The 24,021-nt window shown below is 41.5% G+C and overlaps 1 protein-coding gene across 8 annotated transcripts in view; it reads right to left on the minus strand.

Annotated features, from left to right (window-relative positions):
• Nucleotides 1–24,021, minus strand: part of MNAT1 (MNAT1 component of CDK activating kinase) — a 198,458-nt gene that overhangs the window by 141,785 nt on the left and 32,652 nt on the right. For 4 of the 8 annotated variants that reach the window (XR_006282364.1, XM_043517618.1, XM_043517620.1 and 1 more), the window contains exons 3-4: nucleotides 9,227–9,350; nucleotides 3,939–4,091 (exon numbers count right to left, since the gene is read on the minus strand). Coding sequence is in view for 6 of the 8 variants with exons in the window: in XM_043517618.1 (XP_043373553.1) it covers nucleotides 3,939–4,091; nucleotides 9,227–9,350 (277 nt within the window). In the remaining 2 variants the exon portion in view is untranslated. The remainder of the gene's footprint in view (nucleotides 1–3,938; nucleotides 4,092–9,226; nucleotides 9,351–24,021) is intronic. The other 4 variants (XR_006282365.1, XM_038406548.2, XM_043517621.1 and 1 more) reach the window with 1 other exon arrangement.

Consider the following 24,021-nt stretch of genomic DNA (forward strand, 5'->3'; position numbering starts at 1 on the left):
TTTAGCCGTATAGAGTGGAAATCTATCAATCAACTTCATGAAAAAACTCGTACAGATACAGACAGACATCTTCCTCTCCAAATGCAAACAGATGGACATCATACCGAAAGGACTGAAGGTAAAAAATCCATTACAATCTACATACCACACAGACTATGCTGACAGCTTGTGCCACACACTCTCAAAGAAACTGCGGAACCACCTGATCAACATCGTCTACAGCAAACAGGGAAAGATTAAGAATGAGCTCTCAAAACTGGATACTCTCATAAAGAGCCAACCTTCCACACAAACTTCCTCGTGGCTGGACTTTACAAAAACTAGACAAGCCATTTACAACACACACTTTGATTCTCTACAAAAGAAAAAGGACACTAAGCTATCTAAACTACTAAATGCCACAAGGGGCCACAACAGTGGTTCCCTTAACCCACCAGGCAATATTGTTAATCTATCCAACTATACTCTTAGCCCAGCAGAAGAATCTGTCCTATCTCGGGGCCTCTCCTTTTGCCCTTCCACCCCACGAACATGATACAGTTCTGTGGTGACCTAGAATCCTATTTTCGATGTCTACGACTCAAGGAATATTTCCAACACCCCTCTGACCAACATATTAACCCACAGAGACCTTCCTACCAACACTACAAAAAGAAGGATTCTGGGTGGACTCCTCCTGAAGGTCGAAACAGCAGCCTGGACTTCTACATAGAGTGCTTCCGCCGACGTGCACGAGCTGAAATTGTGGAAAAGCAGCATCGCTTGCCCCATAACCAGCCGTGCAGAACACAATGCCATCCACAGCCTCAGAAACAACTCTGACATCATAATCAAAAAGGCTGACAAAGGAGGTGCTGTCGTCATCATGAACAGGTCGGAGTATGAACAAGAGGCTACTAGGCAGCTCTCCAACACCACTTTCTACAAGCCATTACCCTCTGATCCCACTGAGAGTTACCAAAAGAAACTACAGCATTTGCTCAAGAAACTCCCTGAAAAAGCACAAGAACAAATCCGCACAGACACACAGGAACAGTATCCCCGATAATGTCACGGCAAACCTGGTGGCTGAACTTTGTGACTTTGTCCTCGCCCATAACTATTTCACATTTGGGGACAATATACACCTTCAAATCAGCGGCACTGCGATGGGTACCCGCATGGCCCCACAGTATGCCAACATTTTTATGGCTGACTTAGAACAACGCTTCCTCAGCTCTCGTCCCCTAATGCCCCTACTCTACTTGCGCTACATTGATGACATCTTCATCATCTGGACCCATGGAAAAGAAGCCCTTGAGGAATTCCACCATGATTTCAACAATTTCCATCCCACCATCAACCTCAGCCTGGACCAGTCCACACAAGAGATCCACTTCCTGGACACTACGGTGCTAATAAGCGATGGTCACATAAACACCACCCTATATCGGAAACCTACTGACAGCTATTCCTACCTACATGCCTCTAGCTTTCATCCAGATCATACCACACGATCCATTGTCTACAGCCAAGCGCTACGATATAACCGCATTTGCTCCAACCCCTCAGACAGAGACAAACACCTACAAGATCTCTATCATGCATTCCTACAACTACAGTACCCACCTGCTGAAGTGAAGAAACAGATGGACAGAGCCAGAAGAGTACTGAGAAGTCACCTACTACAGGACAGGCCCAACAAAGAAAATAACAGAACGCCACTAGCCATCACCTTCAGCCCCCAACTAAAACCTCTCCAACGCATCATCAAGGATCTACAACCTATCCTGAAGGACGACCCATCACTCTCACAGATCTTGGGAGACAGGCCAGTCCTTGCTTACAGACAGCCTCCCCAACTTGAAGCCAATACTCACCAGCAACCACACAACAGAACCACTAACCCAGGAACCTATCCTTGCAACAAAGCCCGTTGCCAACTCTGTCCACTTATCTATTCAGGAGACACCATCATAGGGCCTAATCACATCAGCCACACTATCAGAGGCTCGTTCACCTGCGCATCTACCAATGTGATATATGCCATCATGTGCCAGCAATGCCCCTCTGCCATGTACATTGGTCAAACTGGACAGTCTCTACGTAAAAGAATGAATGGACACAAATCAGACGTCAAGAATTATAACATTCAAAAACCAGTTGGAGAACACTTCAATCTCTCTGGTCACTCGATTACAGACCTGAGGGTGGCTTTTCTTCAACAAAAAAGCTTCAAAAACAGACTCCAACGAGAGACTGCTGAATTGGAATTAATTTGCAAACTGGATACAATTAACTTAGGCTTGAATAGAGACTGGGAATGGATGAGTCATTACACAAAGTAAAACTATTTCCCCATGGTATTTCTCCCCCCCCACCCAACCTCCCACTGTTCCTCAGATGTTCTTGTTAACTGCTGGAAATAGCCTACCTTGCTTGTCACCATGAAAGGTTTTCCTCCTTTTCCCCCCCCCCGCTGCTGGTGATGGCTTATCTTAAGTGATCACCCTCCTTACAGTGTGTATGATAAACCCATTGTTTCATGTTCTCTATGTGTGTATATCAATCTCCCCTCTGTTTTTTCCACTAAATGCATCCGATGAAGTGAGCTGTAGCTCACGAAAGCTTATGCTCTAATAAATGTGTTAGTCTCTAAGGTGCCACAAGCACTCCTTTTCTTTTTGCGAATACAGACTAACACGGCTGCTACTCTGAAACCTACTAAAAAAAAAAAAAAAAAGGGCAGACTTACTAGGAGTACTCTCAGCTAGAAAAATAACCACCTCAGATCCTTGTGGAAATGGCTGAAGAGTATGCAGTTTGGCTGTGTGTCCAGCTCTGGTGCAGCCAATAAGTGCCACCATATTTGAGCCCAGGCACCCACTCCTCTCAAAGCTCATATGTGGGACGCAACAATGACACAAAATGAGGAACAGACAAACATTATTCATGCAACCAACATAAAATGTTGTGGGATTCATCTCTTCAGCATCAGTAACTCTTTCACACAATCGTTTATTTCTGACAAAAACGGTTTTCAGCAGTAAAGGTGAGAGAACAATTTTACTCCTGAGGGAATTCTGCACACACAAAAAAAACAAAAAACCACACCCTAAAAATTCTGCACACAATATAATAAAGTAACAATATAATCATGCCGTTTTCAATTAATTTTGGTAATTTTATTTCAAAATACCTGTCAGCAAGTATGTCTGTAATAATACAACAACAAAAAAAGATTCAGAAAATCTTTTTGACAGGTAGACTCCTTACCAACACTTGTATGTCAAGCACAGAAGACTTTATGGATATGTCTACACAGCCAAGAAAAACTCAGGGCTGGCCAGTGCCAGCCGACATGGACTTGAAAGGGTCAGGCTGTAGGGGCTGTTTCATTCCTGTGTAGACTTCTGGGCTCAGACTAGAGCTAGAGCTCCAGGACCCTCCCACCTTACAGGTTCAGCCCCAGTCTTCATTTGTGGGACCCTCACATTTCAAACACCATGGTTCCAAAGCTAGGTCCAGATGCAACAACAACAAGGCTCCTGTTCCTTGATCCACTCACTGATTCACCTCAAAAAGGATACAGCAACTATGGTCCTCGCACTTTAGAGCCAATTCAGTTTGGAAGACAAACCCTTTTCAAGGAGGCGAGCACAACAACCCACATTACACAGAGTGGGCCTGTTTAGGAAAACAAAGACCCCTCAAGGTCATGATGAGCCTCTGCTCCTAATGAGGTCAACCAGTTACATGGCTTGCAGAGCAAATCAATTCCTTTTTTAAAATTAGACACTTAAATCTTCAAACGAAACAAAATTAAAGACATCCAAATCTTTAGATACACACACACACACACACACACACACACACACACAGGCAAAAATAAATCCTTTTTTGAAGATGGAAATCATTTAAGTCCATTTGAATTTAGTTTTCTGAACTACAATACTCACACTTTCAATACTTTCTTCCGAATTTCCACCTCCTTGTCGATGGCAGGGTCTTCAAAGAGCTGCACTCTGAAGTTGCTCTTCCGCAGCGGAGTATCACACTCCTGACAGTTTCCGGCCCCCCGGACAAACAGCAGCTCCACACAACTCTCGCATCTGACAGAGAGAAAAATTAGTTAAATGAAAGAGTGATGCTTCACAGTAACTGCAAGATAAGTCTTTCCCCTGTTTATTATTTGCACATTATTTTTAATTTTGTGTGAACGAGTGTGACAGCAAGGAAACACTTTGTGCTCATGAAAGGTGCCAGGTTAATATCACTAGAAACAAACATCCTCTATTCAAAGTACCCAAGAGCATCAGCAATGGCAATGCAAGTTTCCCTACATTGGCCTGGTCTAAGGAAGCCCCCTCCAGGCTTTATTCTCCCTGTTTAAACTGCTTGGCCTCTTTGCTGAGAACACCAGATAGCCTGCATTCTCACTGCAAAGTGGGGGAGTGGATGAAAAGAAGGGGAGCTGGTGGAAGCCCCCAGGTAATTGTGGAATGAACATGGGGTTATCTGTACTGTACACTTTTATCTGCCGGGTAGTCCCAGACATCTAATAATGAAGTTGTAAGCTGCTTAAACTCATAACAAAATGTCTCCTGTCCTCCTTTCTGTATAGCCAGACAATAAGTATATCACAATCTGGCCCTAGCCCTCCCAGCAATTATAGATAGTACTGTAACAGTTCTGTCACTCTGGATCTGAGCTAGATTCAAACCAGGCTCAACCACATTCAAGAGATTCTATGTTCCATTATTACCAATACCCAGTGTTAGAGTCCCCTTATTTTTTCTGCTCATAAATTCAGAGCACTGCACATAAATATATTGTACAGAGAAGCAGCATACCCCGCCTCACCCCCCAAAATGCTGATTCCTACCACATTAACAAGCATCTTTGTTTATAACTGTCACTTGCTAAATGTCAACTGACATTTAAACAACAAAAGAACACATACGACATTGAAACCAATACAAAACTCAAGATGTATTTGGGTACTCTTATCATGCAAAATACTAGCACAGGACAACACCTGTTGCAGTCATGTCCTATTGTTGAAAGGGTGGGGAGGGGGAGAGAAAGAGTGCGTGCTATTTATATCTTCAGTACATTAAAGCCATGAAACAGTTCTATACTAATGGCCAAGCTTCACCGTCTCTTCCTAATCTCAGTCTGCCAGGCAAATTATTAGAGAGTTAAGAGAAATACTGAGACTGCTGTGAAGGAACTTGAAACAAAACTTCCATCCCGCTGAGCAGACCTGTTCCATTACTTATTGAGGCAGAGCAGGCTAGAGCGATCTTATTTTATTCTGCCTTCATTTAAGATTGGAAATTGCAGAACAGTGCAACTGTAATTGCTCTGATGTTACTTTGCCATTCTGCTTGAATGCCATCTTAAACACTGGCCAACTCCATTCAATTAACCAATCTTCCTCTTATTTATCTCTCTCTCACACACAAACACACACACCCCACCTACTTCAGAAGCACAAACATTTAAATACAATTTATCAGAGAAGGAGGGGAAGGAAGGAAGGAAGGAAGGAAAAAAAAAAAAAAAACTTTTTAGCACATTAGACCAGAAAAATGATGCACTACAGGGATGTCAGCTCAAAAATTAAGCTTCTGTTCAAACTGTTTTGCCTACTATCATTTACAAGCAACACCCATAACTGAAATAATAGAAAGACAGTGGGAAGGAAACATTCCCTTTTTACCACTATGTTTACTCTGTGCTTGTGACAACCCTATGTGTATAGACAGTTTCATTATTCCCTTGGTTTAGGTAGTCAATTTTGTTTGTGTGGGTCTCTCACTATTTCATCTGGTGCAGAAGAGGGCTGGGGATAGGGGACAGATTTTATTTTTAAATTAGGGAAACAAGACTGTAAAGCTACAAAGATTTGCAGGTTGACCCAGGCGCTGATGTTTTTATTATAGTATTGACTAGGGACATACTGCGAACAGGACCCTACTGTGCCAGGCACTGTGCAAACACTGTAGTACCTGAAGCAACTTAACATTCTCCATCCCTCCCCCCAAATTGACTAGATTTCAAGTTAAAAACTAGACTCGAGTCTGAAAGCATCCCTACCAGGGAAAGCATTGAAGCAAGCGCTCTAGTGTTTTCCCAAACTGGGGCCAGTGTCTCTTGAAGGCTAGAAAATATCTATCTATACCAAAAGGATGACAGGACACCTCTAGCTGGGAATTCGATTTCATGTGCTCAAGTTCCCATTTTCCTCACACACCAAATCCTGCCTTCCATTACTTATATGCAACCCCTTTTGAATTCAATAGGGGTTACATGGGACTTTTTAAAAGGCAGAATTTGGCACAGAGCAGACAAAAATCTCTTGCCCAACAGCAGTGGATTCTCACTATCCCAGAGAATGATGACATAGAGTTGAAACTCTACACTTCCTTGCTGATTGGCCATACATGCTGTCAAGCAAAGAGAGGTCTGGCCACCTTCTCAACGACTGATCGCAGACACGTTTGATCTCAAGAATATTCTTGTTTTATTAAAAGAAAAAGAAATAATCTCCCAAGATCCCATCTGACTGGTTCTCTTTGATCTCTTTGTGTACCGCTAAACCCAAAGAACAAACTTATAAGACAAGGGCAGGCTGCAGGAAAGAGGGGATTAATTACATTTGGAAAGTGCACACAGGCCCTGATCCTGATTAGGGCCCTGCTGTGCTAGGTGTTGAACAAACAAGAAAAGAAAAATATGGTTCCTGACCCAAAAAGTTTATGATCCAAGACCTCAATCCTGCAACATGCAGATGAACGGCTGCATCCACATGGAGGCCCAGTGGGGTTCTCTGCAGGCACAGCAGTCAGATCACGTGACACACGTAGGGTGACCACCTTTTCAAAAGGCAAAAGCAGGACACCTGCAGGAGATGCCGCCCCTCTCTGTGACCCCACCCCCCACTCCTCCTCTTCCCCCAAGACCCTACCCCTGGCCAGGCTGGAAGCTAGACCAGGTTAAAAGCCATCCTGGGAGCCTTTTGTGCCGCTGTGGGGAGTCCCAGACCCTCCGCCTGCCCTGGGCAGGGGGCCGAGGGGCCCAAGAACAGCCCCAGTCTCATGTCTCCACCCCCAAGGCACACCACCCGTGGCAGGTGGAAGGTCCGGGGCTCTCCAGAGCAGCTCGGACTCCCTGGGCAGCTCTTACTACGGCCTGGCTCCTGCTTCTGGCTTGGCCAGGGGGAGAAGGACCAGGAGATGGGGCCTCATGGCAAGGGGCAAAGGCCAACCTTTGAGCTTTGAACCTTTGAGCCTCAGGCAACCATGGAGCAGCGCCGCAGAGAATCCGGGACAAATGCTGTCCCAGAGTCATCCAGCCCAGGACTGGGACTTGAACTCTGCATTTCAGGGGACTGTCCCACGCAATTCGGCACGGGTGGTCACCCTATTTGCACATTGTAGGATCATGGCCTACGATGACATCACAGAGCTGTCCCAAGGAGAGTCATCCATAGGCTATGTAGATTCAGACAGACAATGTATCATGCATCTATTTAGCAGTAACAGTAAAACCAGCTAGTGTAGCGTTCCCTTACATGCCCACCTTTGGACAATTCCATTTAGGAACTGGCACGCCACTTAGCCTTTGTGTGTCAGTTTCTCTACTTAATCAGGACAGGCATTTTTGGCCCCAATTCAGTAAAGCCCATAAGAATATGCTTAACTCCAACTGAAGTCAGTGCTTATGGGCTTTGCTGAATTGGGGCCTCTGTCAGGATTTCAGGGAACTAATATAGCCTAATAATAACAAAGGTTATTGATTGCTGCTTAAATCAGGACTGTACATTTGTTCAGACCAGGATCCTGCTCCCATACAAGTCAATGACATAATTCCTAATAATCTCAGTGGGAACTGGACCCTGAATAACAATGCATTTGACAGTGACACGTGATATTAACCAAGTCAAAAATAGATGTGAAATTGTGAACTCCAGTCTTAATACGGAATATGTCAAAGAAAACTACATATCATTTGTATTCAAAATATTTTATTTAATTTTATATTTGTGTGTGTGTGTCCTAAAAAACACTTTCTTAATTGGAGGAGTCATCCACCAGGGTATCTGGGTGGATAGGCAGGGGGGAAAGGAGTTACTAATTTCACCTAAAAATAGTGAAATGTCTAGAAGAGACCGGACTCTTTACAGTAGAAGAAGATCAGAAAGACCCAATTATCGTTACAAAGGTCAACCAACATTTGTAGAATACTGGCAAGATGTTCTAACAACTTTTTATCCCCCTTCAGAAGTGCCAAATGTTAAATGAACATCTCATGCTTATACAAGGGCCCGCTCTATGATTATTCTGAGAAGTGTGACAGACTGACAACATTCTGCAATATCATGAATGAACTGTATGGAATGAAGATAAAAGTTATGGGATTAGGATTAATACCTTTGGGGTAAATTGTATTAAAATGCAACTGTGTATGTGTTATTGTGGCATTATATGTATCTTCCTTAGTAAGGAGGGGGGATACTAATGTACTTTCTCCTTATCAACCCTTTCAAGCTACTCCCCTGGAGAGGTATGCATATATTAGAGATGTAAATATCAGTTTAAAAAGTTAACCAGTTAAATGATTTAAATTATATCATTTAACTGATTAACCTGGCCCAGCGGGGCCTGGGACCACTCCAGAGCTGGAGTCCCTCTGGCCAGATAGCTTGGTGTGGCGCAGCAGGGACCCCTCCTGCCCACGCGGTGTGGCCAGGGTTGGGATCTCTTCAGCCCGCACAGGGCCACCAGGGTTAATGGTTACGGTCGGTTAACAGTAAGCCAAATGCTTACCAGTTAACCTTTTACATCCCTAGCATATATTAGTTCAAACTGGATTCTCCAGGGATCAGCAGACAAAGGAAGGGTTTTTGGATAAACAATCTGGCTTTAAACTGGCTCAGGACCTTCTTCCTGATCCAGCAAACAGAAGGATCCCGGTCAATAGAGGGCCCCAATCCGGAGGGTAAGTTGGAAGGACTAGGCCTATTGAGGCCTTATTCTGAGCTGAACTTGTAACCACAGGGAATCCCCCTCACAGGGGGCGTGAAGGACTGTTCCTGTCAGAATCCATGTTAGGGTTGGGGTGAAGCCTGGTAAGCTTATTAGCATACTATAGATACTTTTATTGTTTTAATGTGTTTTTTTCTATAATGCTTTTTACCTTAAGAGTAAAGCAGGCTTCCTTAGACAGTGCTGTGTGGTACCTTATACCTGGAGCAAATAAACCTATTATCAGTCTCTGAAGAGAAAGCAAGCAGGTATCCTTGGGCAACTTGTCTATAATGGGGGTAACCGTGCAGGCAGGGAACGGTGCAGCCTGGAAATACCCTGGTCAGAAGAGAAAGACACAAGAATCTCCACTGTGAGAGGTAATGGCTGGGGAGCTGGAAGCCTGAGAGTGGGCACCCTTGCTGGACTACTGACGGGAAATACAGGTGTGAGTTGCCCTGAACTGCATCAGCAAGATGGCATATTTACGAGGAATGCAAATAAAACAGGTAAATGTATTTAGCATTGTGAATGCATTCACAACACTAAATTACTTTCTACACTTAACCTAAAATATTTAGTTGGTAACAGACCATGTTAAAGAGATCTTTCTCTGTTGTGCTTCGGAAACATTTTTTAGAAGTTTAAAGTTTTGTGGGGAGACCATTAGATATTTCACAAAATAAGGTTCACTTCCTAGAGCTGGGCATTTATTTTGGACAAACCATCTTCTTAAAAAAAAGCCACCTTTAAATAGTAAACACTTGGGTGTGATCCAGCATTTTGTGCATCTCCTTATGGACTGCACTTGGTGTGGGTGGAGAGAATAAAGGATCAAGCCCCGCTGATGCTCTTGCTATGTTAAGACAAATGGAAGTAGTTCGCATTTTGATGGTACTGCATATTGTTTTAGTCTGGTTGGCTGCAGAGCAAACAAAACAGCAGCATAAAGGAAGGGCTATCTCTGCAAGCAGAAGTGCTAGAAATGCTTTTTAATGAAATCTTAGATTCTGCTGAGCACAGCAAGTCTGCAGAAGAAGCCTAGATCCACGGCCATTACTCATTCCTAAGAACATTTTTATGGTTTTCTTTTGTTTTTGAAGCAGAGCAGTAGAGTTGTTTTATTCTCCTTCTTTGCAGAGTTGGGTTGTTTTTTGTTTTAAGTAGAGATGTACGTACTTAAAAAAAATCAAAAATATTTAACTACTTCTATCTGCATTTTTTCCTGGTATTTTAACCAACATTCTTCTGTAGTTTAAAGTAACCTGCATTTCATCTATGAATCATTCTGCCTAGGCAGAGTTCAGATAAAATGAGAACAGATCTGAACATTTATCCCAGACTTGAATCAAAATCAAAGTGGTTGGGGGGGGGGGGAAAATAGAACAATTATTTTTCTTTTTTCATTTGCACTTGTCTCAACCTTTCTAATTTTCAGATGGAGCCAGAAGAAGCAGAGGTTTTGTTTTATAATGTGAATAGATAGGAAACATAAGAAATCTCGTAAGAAAAGCTTGATCTAGTAAGATTTCTACCCTGATTTCCAGGCCGCAGATGCTTTATAGAATGCTGACCATCCTTTTAGTGCAGATAAAAAGATTTCTAAACAGCTTTCAAAGTTGTGTTTATTGCACAAGATTCACATGTGTTAATAGCCACCCATGCTCCACAGCAGTGTCTGCTGCACACAAATACTGAGTAAAGCTGTGGCTGACTGGTTATTACAGGTTTGTTTTCTGAGATTATGCATGGTACAAGGCATAAATAGGGATGCTGGGCTACCAGGCACTGCCCAGTAGGCTGGTTCTTTCCATGAACTGAAGTAGTGCTCAGTTCTGTGGTTCTGAAAGATTATGGGATTTGGGCCATCACATGAACATTTTATGGGTCACAGACCAAAAATGTTGGTGGCTGGGGAGGTCGGGGGGGGGGGGGGGGGAAGAGGAAGGCAGGCAAGCAGTTGTGCAAAAAGGCCTGGTGCTTCTGAGTAAGAGGAGCCGTGAGAGCAGCTGATCGGACAAAGTGAAGGTAGAGTTGCTATGGGGCAGCTTCTCCCTCCTCGCATCCCCACAGAACTTTGCTCTAGGGGTTGGGAAACACTGCTCCAAGGGACTGCAGCACAGTTTGGAGAAAAACTGATGGGGTTTTTTTCTTGTTGTTGTTGATTTAAAAAAAAAAAGTTAAAGTTTTTCTTGTCAAAAAATAAACCCAATTAAAATTAAAATCAAATGCAATACTAAATATATGGCCTAATTTACTATAGCATCTTAAAACATTTATTTTATTTAATGCTGAATTGATGAGTGTATCAAAAACTTGAGTTAAAAGGCTGCTTTTCTATATAAAGAAGAACCAGGGAAAAAGCCATCTCACTTTTGAGGTAAAGTATGGCACAGTAGGGGGCTGTACTACCAGGTGCAAGAGACTGGAAAAGTCATCCTAGGCACTGGCACCCAGCCTCTGACTCCAAACAAAAACTATCATGTCTCATCAGGATCATCCGCTGAGGTCATCTGGGCTATCTCATTCTCATTTTTAATAGGTTATCCCCATCTGAGCTCCGATTGGCTCAGTTCTCAAATTATGAATATTTATAGCTCCACCCACCATTAAAATGTGCTCTCCTGCTCATGGAAAAAATACTGAACTGCTCATTAACTAGTTTCAGAGTAGCAGCCGTGTTAGTCTGTATTCGCAAAAAGAAAAGGAGGACTTGTGGCACCTTAGAGACTAACAAATTTATTTGAATATAAGCTTTCGTGATGTATTTGTCACTTCACGATGACACTTCACTGTCACGATGTCACTTCATCGGATGTATTTGGTGGAAAATACAGTGGGGAGATTTATATACACACACACACAGAGAGAACATGAAACAATGGGTTTTATCATACACACTGTAAGGAAAGTGATCACTTAAGATGAGCTATTACCAGCAGGAAGTGGGGGGGGGGGGGGAAGAGGAGGAAAACCTTTTACGGTGATAATCAAGGTGGGCCATTTCCAGCAGTTAACAAGAACGTCTGAGGAACAGTGGGGGGGGGGGGGGAGAAATAGTTTTACTTTGAGTAATGACCCATCCACTCCCAGTCTCTATTCAAGCCTAAGTTAATTGTATCCAGTTTGCAAATTAATTACAATTCAGCTGTCTCTAACTACAAGCCCTTGCTTCTGGATGGCTCTGGGCATTCAAGTAAATAGCCTTGCTCCATCTCCTTGCATGGGTACAAAGACAGAGGTACAAAATCTGCCTCCCTCTTTGTCTCTAAACAAACATAACACTTCAATGCAAAAGGCACGTGGGTTACACAAGCAGACATCTTGGATTGTTCCTTCTTTTGATTTTTCAGGGGGTTACGTAACAAGGGACAAGGAGCTAAGTGTGCAATCAGAAGGGAGCAACACCGGTGTCAAAGCAGGACACTGTGGAAAGAAGGGACAACATTCTACAGAGTGCAGCCTCTCATGTTGATTTCAACAGCTGAAAATTGGGGAGATGGGGGGACTGCAATGGCTGCAGGTCATTAACACACACATACACACACACACACACACACACACACACCCACCCCCTCCCTGGGAATATTTTCAAGCAATTCCTGAGAGTAAATTTACCCAGTACTTCTGGGTTAAAAGGGAACATATGCCAAATGGAAAAAGTGCAACAAAAAGAGATGCAAGGCCTGGTTGTCAGAATGAAGCAACATTATGAAAAATGCTCCTTAGAGGGCAATGATGTTGAAGATGATGTGGACACATCTGAACAATCTGGTTTACTAATTTTTGCACCATTCTTATGTACTGCCTACCATGTCTTACTATGTCAGTAAATGATAACAGATTCTTGTCATAAATTTGCATCTTGGGTGGATTACTTATGTATTTCAACGTGTGTGTTACCAATTATATTTTGATGTTTGTTCATTGTGGTAGTATTTACTGATTAAATTTTTACTGTTCCTGCTGGATTTATGAAATGATTTTTATTGCTGAGTATAATCAAATATCCTAGATGAAGGCTTCCTGTTTAAAAGTAAAGTTGTATTAGGCATTTATGAATTTTAACTTTTTTTTTTTTTTAAAGTTTTTTCCTCAAGCTATTGGTATGTTAGAGATAAGGGTTTAAACAGATTTAGATAATTATGATTTATTAATTATTTTCCCTATAAAACTGGGTTTAGAATAAATTATATCATTTAATCAGTGGTACAAACAGCTACAGAAGTACAAATCTTCTATTTAGGATCTCAACTTTTTAAAATCAGTGCTCTGAGTGACAATGACGTTTTCTTAACATTTTGCTTCAGGTTCCATCTTAGACATAAGGGGTTATGAATGCCCACCATTTGCAATGTCTACAATATCAGAATTATCTGCTAGTATCACCAGCAGTGCTGCAACTAAACAAAACGTCAAACAGTAAATTACCTGTATAAAAGAAAAAAAGACTTTCTTCATCCAATCAAACCATGGATGCGCTGGTAATGAGGAGTGAGCAAATTCCAGTGAGACTCCATAGATAAAAGTAGCTTGGATTGTTTATACAAACAAATTCTCCCTTGTGTCTTGTTCAGAAGAAACATTTCATTGACATGGTTCAGTCATTATGACCAAGCTACACTCTATCCAGTAGAGCAGACTTTGTTGGAAGGTTACTGGATACAGGGTACAAGAAAGCAATTTAACAGCATGCAAAAAACATTGACAGGAAATTTGTTAATCTGAATCTTGATGGGTGGAGCAATATACACAACGATCCAGCGGTATGTGCTTGTGTGACAACAGAAGACTCAGTTGTCTATTCTACAGAAGCAATTGATACAATAAGGAAATGCACATACCGCAGAATATTCAAAAGTAGTAACAGTAAAAGCTATAACAAACTGAACAAAAATTCAAGTGTATAGCTTTGTCACAAACACTGCTGCAAACGTAGCGAAGATTAGAAGAAATCTAGAATAAGATAATGAAGGGAACTTTATAACATATGGCTGCAGTGCTCAAATGATGCATCTTTTAGCAAAAAAGACTTAAGTACAACTCTACGAATAAAGAAAACGTTGAAGTACTAAAATACTTCTGCTTTGCTTCAGCTTCACTGAATATAGCAGGAGGATGCAAAACTAGTTCTCCCCCAACATGTACGATGAAATTCAGTGGTTAACTGTCTTCAGCAATTTAAGAACTTGCCTATTCTGACTATTTGTGAAGAAAATCATGGCAAAATAGGTGGAACTATCACCCCCAAAGTAGTCAAGATCAAAATTAAAGAAAAAAAAATGTAGAAAATATGCTGAATATACTGAAACCTATTTCCATCACCTTGGACAAACTTCAGAAAGATTTCTGTTGAAATTTGGAAAGAACCTCAAGAGACATTAGAGAAAGAAATAACCAACAAAGTTAAATTACAAACAGGAAAGTGGATAGATCAAGCACTTATTCCACCTTATTTTCTTGCCAATATTCTCCACCCAAAGTACCAGGATAGATCCCTAACTACTGAAGAAGATGCTGCTGCTATGAAATGGACATCTAATAAGCCCTCCATAAGTCATGCCAACCATAATAAATTTCAGGCCTGGAGGTGAAACATTCAAGCAGTACGCATTTGCTGATGTTTTAAAGAAAGTGACTTCCACCAGTTCAGTGGTGTGACTAGCTAAAGACCTGGAACCAGAGTTTGTTCATAGATTCAGATATACTAAGGTCAGAAGGGACCACTCTGATCATCTAGTCTGTTGAAGTTGTAAACAAGCTTTTGACAGCAGCAGCCTCTTCCATAGATACAGAATGAATATTTTCTTCATTTGGACTAATTCATTCGAAAATTGAGAAAAATCGATTAGGAGTTGAAAAAGCAGAAAACTTGTCTCTCTTCCAGTTTACGAATAAAAATTAGGAAGGAGGAGGAGGAGGAGGAGACCTACTAGTTTTAAAAGTCTGAAGGACAGCCTAAGTGACTTAGGTGAGTAGTTACTTAAGCTCCAAATCACTTTCACTTAGGCTGACCTGGGAAATGCACTGACTTCAATTCTCTGTTCCTTTAATAAATCATTTAGTTGTAAAAATGAAACACGTTTTGATAAGAAAAGTTTATGTATCCAAAACATGTTGTTTTGTTTAATAAAAAATTGTATATGCTGTTTTGTGCATTTAAATTCCAGTTTCCATTCCTAATGCAGCTTAACACAAATCAAGAGCAAAAAAAGTTAGTAATATATAATTCACGATTTTTAACATATTAAAAAGTAAAATTAATGAGAATCTGAAAATATTAAGCTATAAATTGCTTACATAAATGTATATTGTTATAGTGCACCCACCTAGGCAGCAAAAAGATGTACCAAATCTAGTGTAAATACTCAATTTAGTTGTAAATCAACACGTTTTAATGGTTATATCAACCAAGTAGTAAAAACTGATTTAATCAAATCAAGGTTTTTCATTTGGAGATTTAAATCAAGGTGATTGAAATCAGCAGTTTACATCTGTGATCTCAATCACCCTGCTGCAAAAGAAGATGCACAGTTGCTTAGAGTGTGTGCATGCAGGTGCTCGCACATATGTACAAAGCGGGGAAAAAGGAAAGAAGGAGCAGCATACTTTCTTTCTGTCCGGGTTCTACTGGGTCCTCAGGATGCATGAATTTTGCTGTTCTCATCTGGTGGAGGTATGACCTTGCAACCACTTAGTCAGGTGCTCAGGGACACTCTGCCAGGTAGTTAAAACATTTTAATTTGATAAGTAAATGAACCAGTCACACTACCGTTCACACTGGTAGTTCACATGCAGTCTTGGGAACAGAGTTCCTCAGGGCAATGGCAAGCACAATTTTGGTTCCAGTCAATCAGAATCATAGTTCGACTTTAAACAAAATACAAAAAACAGACCCAGTTACATACTTTATAAAGCTGCCTGCAGGACTCCTCTTGCCAGCCCCCAGTGATGAACTCTGGGTGGCAGAATCTCACACAGAAAGCGACTCCGTTGCTAACCATTTTCACAATTCTTGTGGGACTCCCAGACAGCCTAATCTTTATTCTGACTTTTAAAGAATTCAGTGTGTGGTACTTTTTCTGGATCAGTATTATGTCAATTCTCATTGTCGTCTGCCAAATTGTGGCCATACGAATAATCTAAAAAGATTAAAAAAAAGACAGACACTTCTTCCTTTGTATCATTATTTGCTTGGTCAGACTAATCCCTGCACCATGTCCCTAGAGAGAAGTGACCGAATGAATCCAAATATCTGTAAGTACACGTCTGCTTAAAACCCTATTCTTCTAAAACTGCTTACATATTCAAATTATTCTATAAATACAGAGCAGCTCATCTCAGACACAAGACATAGCAGTGCTGAGAGCACCTCAGCCTGCTGAATGGTGATTTAAGTGAAATGATGTATTAATCGTAGCAAAAACATTTGCATCACTCATTAATGTGTCAGTGTTTCCATTATAAATGTATTTCCAATGGCTTGAACTCTGCCATAAGAATTTGCTGTGGGCTGGAACTTGGCTCATACTTTCTTAGCGTACACTTGAGCCATGTTATTTTTTAAGCAGCATTAGAAGAAAAGAGTCTTTTGTGTTATTAACTTGAGTGGGAACAGAAGGAGAGAAAATATTATTGTACATTGCAGATTTTAAAAATGCTCTTAATGAGAGGTTACTATCTAGCCAATTCACCCCATAATCTAAAAATGAGGAATATCAGTGCAGTGGATGGTAGTGTCAACTGATTGTGGTACCAGTTGAGCGTAAACATTTGAGTATCTAAATATGTGTTTGTTTGGCAATTCCAAAGAAGTCATTACAGCATCAGGAAATAAAAAAGTGCTTTCACAATGACTGTGCATACCAGAATACAGTACATACAAAATTTACCCAATATACCGGAATAACTACTTCAAATCCATTACAGTCTATTGGACAAATACAAGCAAATAACTCCTTTAGTACCTGTTGCTAGTTCTGAATAAGATCCTGGCAAGTTTTCAGGGTTTTCTATCAGTTACAAGAAATCCATGACTCAAAAAAAAAAAAAAAAAAACCACCCATCTGTGGCCCCGTCAAGCTAATTTACCTCCCAGGACAGCTAACAAGAGTTAGTAGCTGTCCACTTCATAAATACCGAAGAGCATTTTCAGTTACAAGAGTCTCTATATTTGTCCTGAACTCAGCTCCTTAACTCATTTAAGCCATGGTCCAATTCAAATATTGGTTCACAAGAGCCAAGACAAACATACTTATTGTTAACAATTTTAAGATTGTGTATAGAGCTTCAAATGCGACATTAGGTTCCTCCCAACCGCAATTCCTGCATCATGAGAAACTTCCATGCCATCCTGTGCATTATTTGTTCTTATGCTACTCCTGAACGTTTTACAATTGTTTGCTTACTTATTTTGAGTATCCACTTGGTCACGCAAAAACACACAAAATGCAAGAAATAGTCAGACGTTTAAAATTAGGGCTGTCAAGTGATTTAAAAAAAATGAATCGTGATTAATCACACTGTTAAACAATAGAATACCATTTATTTAAATATTTTTGGATGTTTTCTACATTTTCAATTATATTAATTTCTATTACAACACAGAATGCAAAGTGTACAGTGCTCACTTTACATTTATTTCTGATTACAAGTATTTGCACTGTAAAAAACAAAAATAATATTTTGCAGTTCACCTAATACAAGGACTGTAGTGCAATCTCTATCATGAAAGTTGAACTTACAGATGTAGAATGTAAAAAAAATGCATTCAAAAATAAAACTGTAAAATTTTAGAGCCTGCAAGTCCACTCAGTCCTACTTCTTGTTCACCCAAATCACTCAGACAAACAAGTTTGTTTACATTTTCAGGAGATAATACTGTCCAGTTCTTACAGTGTCACCTGACAGTGAGAACAGGTGTTTTCACAGCACGGTTGTAGCCAGAATCACAAGATATTTACGTGCCAGATGCACTAAAGATTCATATGTCCCTTCATGCTTCAATCATCATTCCAGGGGACATACATCCATGCTGATAACTGGTTCTGATCAATAAGAATCCAAAGCTGTACAGATAGACATGTTCATTTTCATTATCTGTGTCAGATACCACCAGCACAAGGTTGATTTTTCTTTTTTGGTGGTTCGGGTTCTGTAGTTTCTGCAGCGGAGTGTTGCTCTTTTAAGTCTTCTGAAAGCATGCTCTATACCTCAGCCCTCTCAGATTTTGGAAGGCACATCAGATTCTTAAACCTTGGGTCGAGTGCTGTAGCTATCTTTAGAAAGCTCACACTGGTACTTTCTTTGCGTTTTGTCAAATCTGCAGTGAAAATGTTCTTAAAATGAACATGTGCCGAGTCATCATCCAGGACTGCTATAACAGGAAATGTATGGCAGAATGTGGGTAAAACAGCAGGGGACATACAATTCTCCTTCCAGGAGTTCAGTCACAAATTGAATTAACGCTTTTTTTTTTTTTTTTTTTTTTTTTAAAAAGTGTCATCAGCGTGGGAGCATGTCCTCTGAAATGATGGCTGAAGCATGAAGGGGCATACGAATGTGTAGCACAGAGGTGGGCAAACTACAGCCCGTGGGCCACATCTGGCCCGCGGGACTCTCCTGCCCGGCCCCTGAGCTCCTGGCCCAGGAGGCTAGCCCCTGGCCCCTCCCCTGCAGCCTCAGCTCACTGTGCCGCTGGCGCCATGCTCTGGGCAGCAGGGTTGTGAGCTCCTGGGGCAGCTCAGAGCAGCGCCCGTCGTGACCCGGTGCTCTGAGCTGTGCAGCGGTGTGGCTAGCTCCAGCCAGGCAGCACGGCAGTAGCCCCGCCAACCACCAATGCTCCAGGCAGCGTGGTAAGGGGGCTGGATAGAGGGCAGGGCAGTCAGAGGGCATGGAATAGGGGGGTTGTAGGGGTCCCAGGGTCCGTCAGGAAGGAGAAGGGGGATTGGATGTGGCGGCGGGGGGCAGTCAGGAATGAGAAGAGGGGTTGGATGGGGCGGGGAGGAGCTGTGGATGGAGCAGGAGTCCTGGGGGCCATCAGGGGACAGGGGAAGTTGGATGGGCCAGGAGTCCCGGGGGGACCGTCAGGGGGCGAGAAGCAGTGGGGGGTTGGATAGGGGTCAGGTGCCGGGCCACGCCTGGCTGTTTAGGGAGGCACAGCCTCCCCTAACCTGCCCTCCATACAATTTTGGAAACCCGATGTGGCTCTCAGGCCAAAAAGTTTACCCGCCTCTAGTTTAGCATCTCTGGCACGCAAATATCTTGCAATGCTGGCTACAAAATAGTGCTATACAAATGCCTGTCCTCATTTTCAGATGACATTGTAAATAAGAAGAGGGCAGCATTATCTCCTGTAAATGTAAACAAACTTGTTTGTTTTAGCAATTTGCTGAACAAGAAGTAGAACTGAGTGGACTTGTAGGCTCTGAAGTTTTACATTGTTTTGTTTTTGTGTGCAGGTATGGAACAAAAAAAAAAAATCTACATTTGCAAATTGCACTTTCACAACAAAGACTGGTTTCATAGTAGCAGCCGTGTTAGTCTGTATTCGCAAAAAGAAAAGGAGTACTTGTGGCACCTTAGAGACTAACATTTATTTGAGCATAAGCTTTCGTGAGCTACAGCTCAAGCTCACGAAAACTTATGCTCAAATAAATTTGTTAGTCTCTAAGGTGCCACAAGTACTCCTTTTCTTCTTACAACAAAGACTGTGATACAGTAGTTGGAGGTGAATTGCAAAACACTTTTTTCCATCATTTTTTACAGTGCACATATTTGTAATCAAAAATATATACATTGATTTCAATTACAACACAGAATACAATATATATGAAAGTGTAGAAAAACAGCCAAAAGATTTAATAAATTTCAATTGGTATTCTGTTTAACAGTGCAATTAAAACTGGATTAAAAAAATCAATCATGTGTTATCTGAGATTAATCAACAGCCCTATCAAAAATAAAATCAAAGGAAGTTATGGAGCTTACAACAGTCAAAAATTCAACTTAATAAGTTAGAAGTGAGGCCCATTTCTTTGCCTTATGCTCTATTTTTCAACAGAATTCATTACTTCAAAAAATGCACCTATGAAGGCGAATAACTAGGACTACAATAAAGACTCAGGTTTAATGACATATTTAACTACGAACAACAGGAAGATCAAGCTGGTAAAATTTGTGATTTTCAGAGGGTTGGCCACTATTTTCATGTACGACCACAGATTTTGGGTGCCAACTTGTGATTGGGAAGGTGCTTAGCATTGTCTGAAAACTCAGGACCATTGGGGCAACTGAAGTTAAGCACCCAAAAACACTTTTGAAAACCATGACCCATATCCCTCCCCCCTTGGGGGGAGGGGGGGAGTCCTCAGCTAGGCCCAAATTAAGCAAGGCCTGTGCTTAAATTTTCAGCCTGCAAGTTAGCAGTCTCATTGTTTCCTTAAATCATGCAAGTAACAAGAGATTTTATAAGTATTTGTGATTTGCAAAAAATGGGGTCAGGGAAAAAGTCTGGCAGGGCAAGGACTGCACAGGCACAACATCAAAGCCCAACAAAGTACCGGGTAGCAAAGAACGTTTACAAGCTTGTTTTGCTACAATAACTTAATTTGTAAAGATTGTGGCACACTCGATAGCGCTTTTACACTATCCTAAGTGACTTGGCTGGACTCAAAGTGAGTCAGTGGCAGAACTAGGAATGGCATCAATGAGCAAAATTCTGGCCCTACTGAAGTTAATAGCGAAACTTTTGAGATCTTTTACGGGACATAAACAGGCCATAATAGCCCCAGTTCCACCAAGGAGACTATTCCTTCCTGGCACAAGCTACCATCCTGGTTTACAGGCAGGTGACAGCTGACAGCCCTATGGAAATTCCCCACAGTCCTGGGGCCCATAGGAGAGGCTGCTCTAACTCAGATAGACCAACCATCAAAGCAGCCAATGATCAAAAAAAGCATCAAATGTGGCTAAGGGTCCCTTTAAACCTCCCTTCTCCTAAGATGAGAATTCCAGGTTGTGCTTCTTACAAGCCCAGCTCAGAATCTCACCCCAGCTGTTTTGTTTTCTGCTGTTACTAAATTGGTCTTCTGAATGAACAGTTTTAAACCTGGTGTCATAAAGGGAAGGCTAACCACTTTTAAATCCCTCCTGGCCAGAGGAAAAAACCCTTTCACCTGTAAAGGGTTAAGAAGCTAAAGATAACCTCACTGGCACCTGACCAAAATGACCAATGAGGAGACTATACTTTCAAAGCTGGGGGGGGGGGGAGAAGAGTTCTCTGTCTGTTTGGTTTTTTTTTCTTTTTTGCCCGGACCAGAGCAGGAATGCAGATCAGAACTCCTGTAAAGAGCTAATAAGCAATCTATTTACATATGCGTTATTCTGTTTTGTTTAAATGGCTGATAAAATAAGTTGTGCTGAATGGACTGTATATTCCTGTTTTTGGGTCTTTTTGTAACTTAAGGTTTTGCCTAGAGGGATTCAAAACGTAGAGAATCCGATTACCCTGCAAGGTATTTACCATCCTGATTTTATAGGATGTGATTCTTTTACTTTTTCTTCAATTAAAATTATTCTTTTAAGAATCTGATTGCTTTTTCATTGTTCTTAAGATCCAAGGGTTTGGGTCTGTGTTCACCTATGCAAATTGGTGAGGATTTTTATCAAGCCTTCCCCAAGAAAGAGGGTGTGGGGTTTGGGAGGAAAGACGTTTTCAAGCGGGTTCTTTCCCCGTTATATATTTATTAGACACTTGGTGGTGGCAGCAATAAAGTTCAAGGGCAAAAGGTAAAATAGTTTGTACCTTGGAGAAGTTTTAACCTAAGCTGGTAAAAATAAGCTTAGGGGGTTTTCATGTAGGTCCCCACATCTGTACCCTAGAGTTCAGAGTGGGGAAGGAAGCTGGACACCTGGTCTTGCAAAACATACCACTTTTTCAGTTTGGTCCCAAGAAGAAAGAGCCTCTGAGATAAACCAGTTTCTCTCCTTCGTTATTTCAGGATACACTAAGCCGCCAAAACAACACATCCTTTGGGACAGTTGTAACACATCACAGAGAATACAAGAGTAATGGATGGAGGAACAGACAATGGATGAAGCAAGGATTTTACACGCTGCTAAAAATAAAGGAGTCGAAAGGCATGTCACAGCATTGTTACATATACTGAATGGAAGGTGCAAGATTACAGTTATAAGTTACCCAATAGCATTTAGCAAGCTGAATCCAGGGATGACTACAACTTGTAGTGAACTAGTAATGGAGAAAAATATTAATTTTGGTGTAGAAAGCTTTATATACATCTTAACTTGTTAATTTGTCTGAAGTTTAACAGGATACTACAAATAGCTCAGCAACCATTACTGTCCTTCCCTTAAGGCAGTGCTCCACCCAACTTGGAGGGCACAGAGCAATATGCAGCGAGGCACAACAGGGCCCAGGCCAGCCCCCCACAGAGGGTGTGGAGGGAGCTCCACCCAGTCTCTCTCTACCCTTAACTCCACTCTGGCCCCAGCCCCGGGCTTGGCCCATGGCCCCCGCTCCCAGCCCCACTCCCGGTGGATTGCAGGCAGATTACATTAGAGGTCAGAGGGGGGCACAACTTAAAAAGTTTGGGAACCACTGCCTTAAGGTCATAACATTAGGAGGTACTTCCTAACCACCTAATTGTAGATGTAAGCCTGTCTTTCATAGGCCATACCAGAAACTCCACTCTCCCATCAATAGCCTGGAATTAACTCACCTAGCTTCCAAAGCAACAGCATGGGTACCTGCGCACATCACATCACAGCTATCTCTGGAACACTCGATACCTAAATCTGCATTCTTCTTTGTAAGCATTTGATCAGCTTTTGGATTCCCACTCAAGGGCACTATGCCAAGTTGTTCACCTTCCTTTAAACACACGATACTAAAATATGGAAGAAAGCTAAACAAGTCACTGTTTTTACATCTTAAAACAGGATAAAAGTATAAAGTTGACACATTTTTGTGAAGTAACATGGATCCAACTTTTACTAATTGAAAAATAAATAGCTTAATAGCAAGCCTAAAATAAATCATTTGAATTTCTTCTCTCTCAAGTCTGCAGCCACACTACCTTGTGCTGTGATCTCTCATATCTCACAAGCTAAATAAGGCTGATCATGTCAGTACGTGCGCTGCAGGATGTGGTGCAGATGATTCAGCAAGTGGTATTTTTCCTTCTGAATCAGTACCATACCATTGTCCCAACATTGTTTTAGGGGCTACATTGCAACCAAAGCTTGGTCTTTCACATGAGACAGCAGAGGTATTAAGCACTTTTAATGATTAAAGGTCCCATAGTACTTTCCATAAGTGTAGTGTTGGCAACCCATGTTTCTAGGCCAAATTCCAAAGCTGGTAATTATACCTTGCTTCCCTAAATTCCTCCTGGAGTTTCAACTGGAGATGGCATTCTTCATTTCCTGTCCTAAACCACTGGGAGAGCTGTTTGCTGAACAACTGTTGTGTTCACTACAGAAGTAGCCGCATGTCAAAAGTGGGTGAAGTGATCACTATACATATGTGACTAACAGTCTAATGGTTTATAAACTCTAAAATCCTCAGGTGCCTATGATGTGTTAATTATTTAAAACTACAAATAAATCTTAACTCAAACTCTAACTCTCTACTATAACTAATAAAGATGCAATTTTAAAATAGTTATTTGCAAACCTTACAATACTACACAATAGAAAGCTCCCATAGGTAGTGAAAAACCCAGAATGGAAAATGGGGTGGGAAAGTTTCCTTATTCACTTCATAAACACACACTGATTGAACACGTTTACTATTCAAATATATACAGGAACTTCTCCCGCAGACACAGCTACTGCCACTCGTAGAGATGGTTTTATTATGCCAACGGGAGAACTCTCTCCCGCTGGCATAGTGTCTTCACCAGACATGCAGATGCACTGCTGTAGCACTTCTAGTGTAGACTAGCCTTAAGTCCCACTGACTATCATTTGAAAATAGCACTTAGGT

Source organism: Dermochelys coriacea, chromosome 6 (genome assembly GCF_009764565.3).
Source record: "Dermochelys coriacea isolate rDerCor1 chromosome 6, rDerCor1.pri.v4, whole genome shotgun sequence".
NCBI classification, from domain to species: domain Eukaryota; kingdom Metazoa; phylum Chordata; order Testudines; family Dermochelyidae; genus Dermochelys; species Dermochelys coriacea.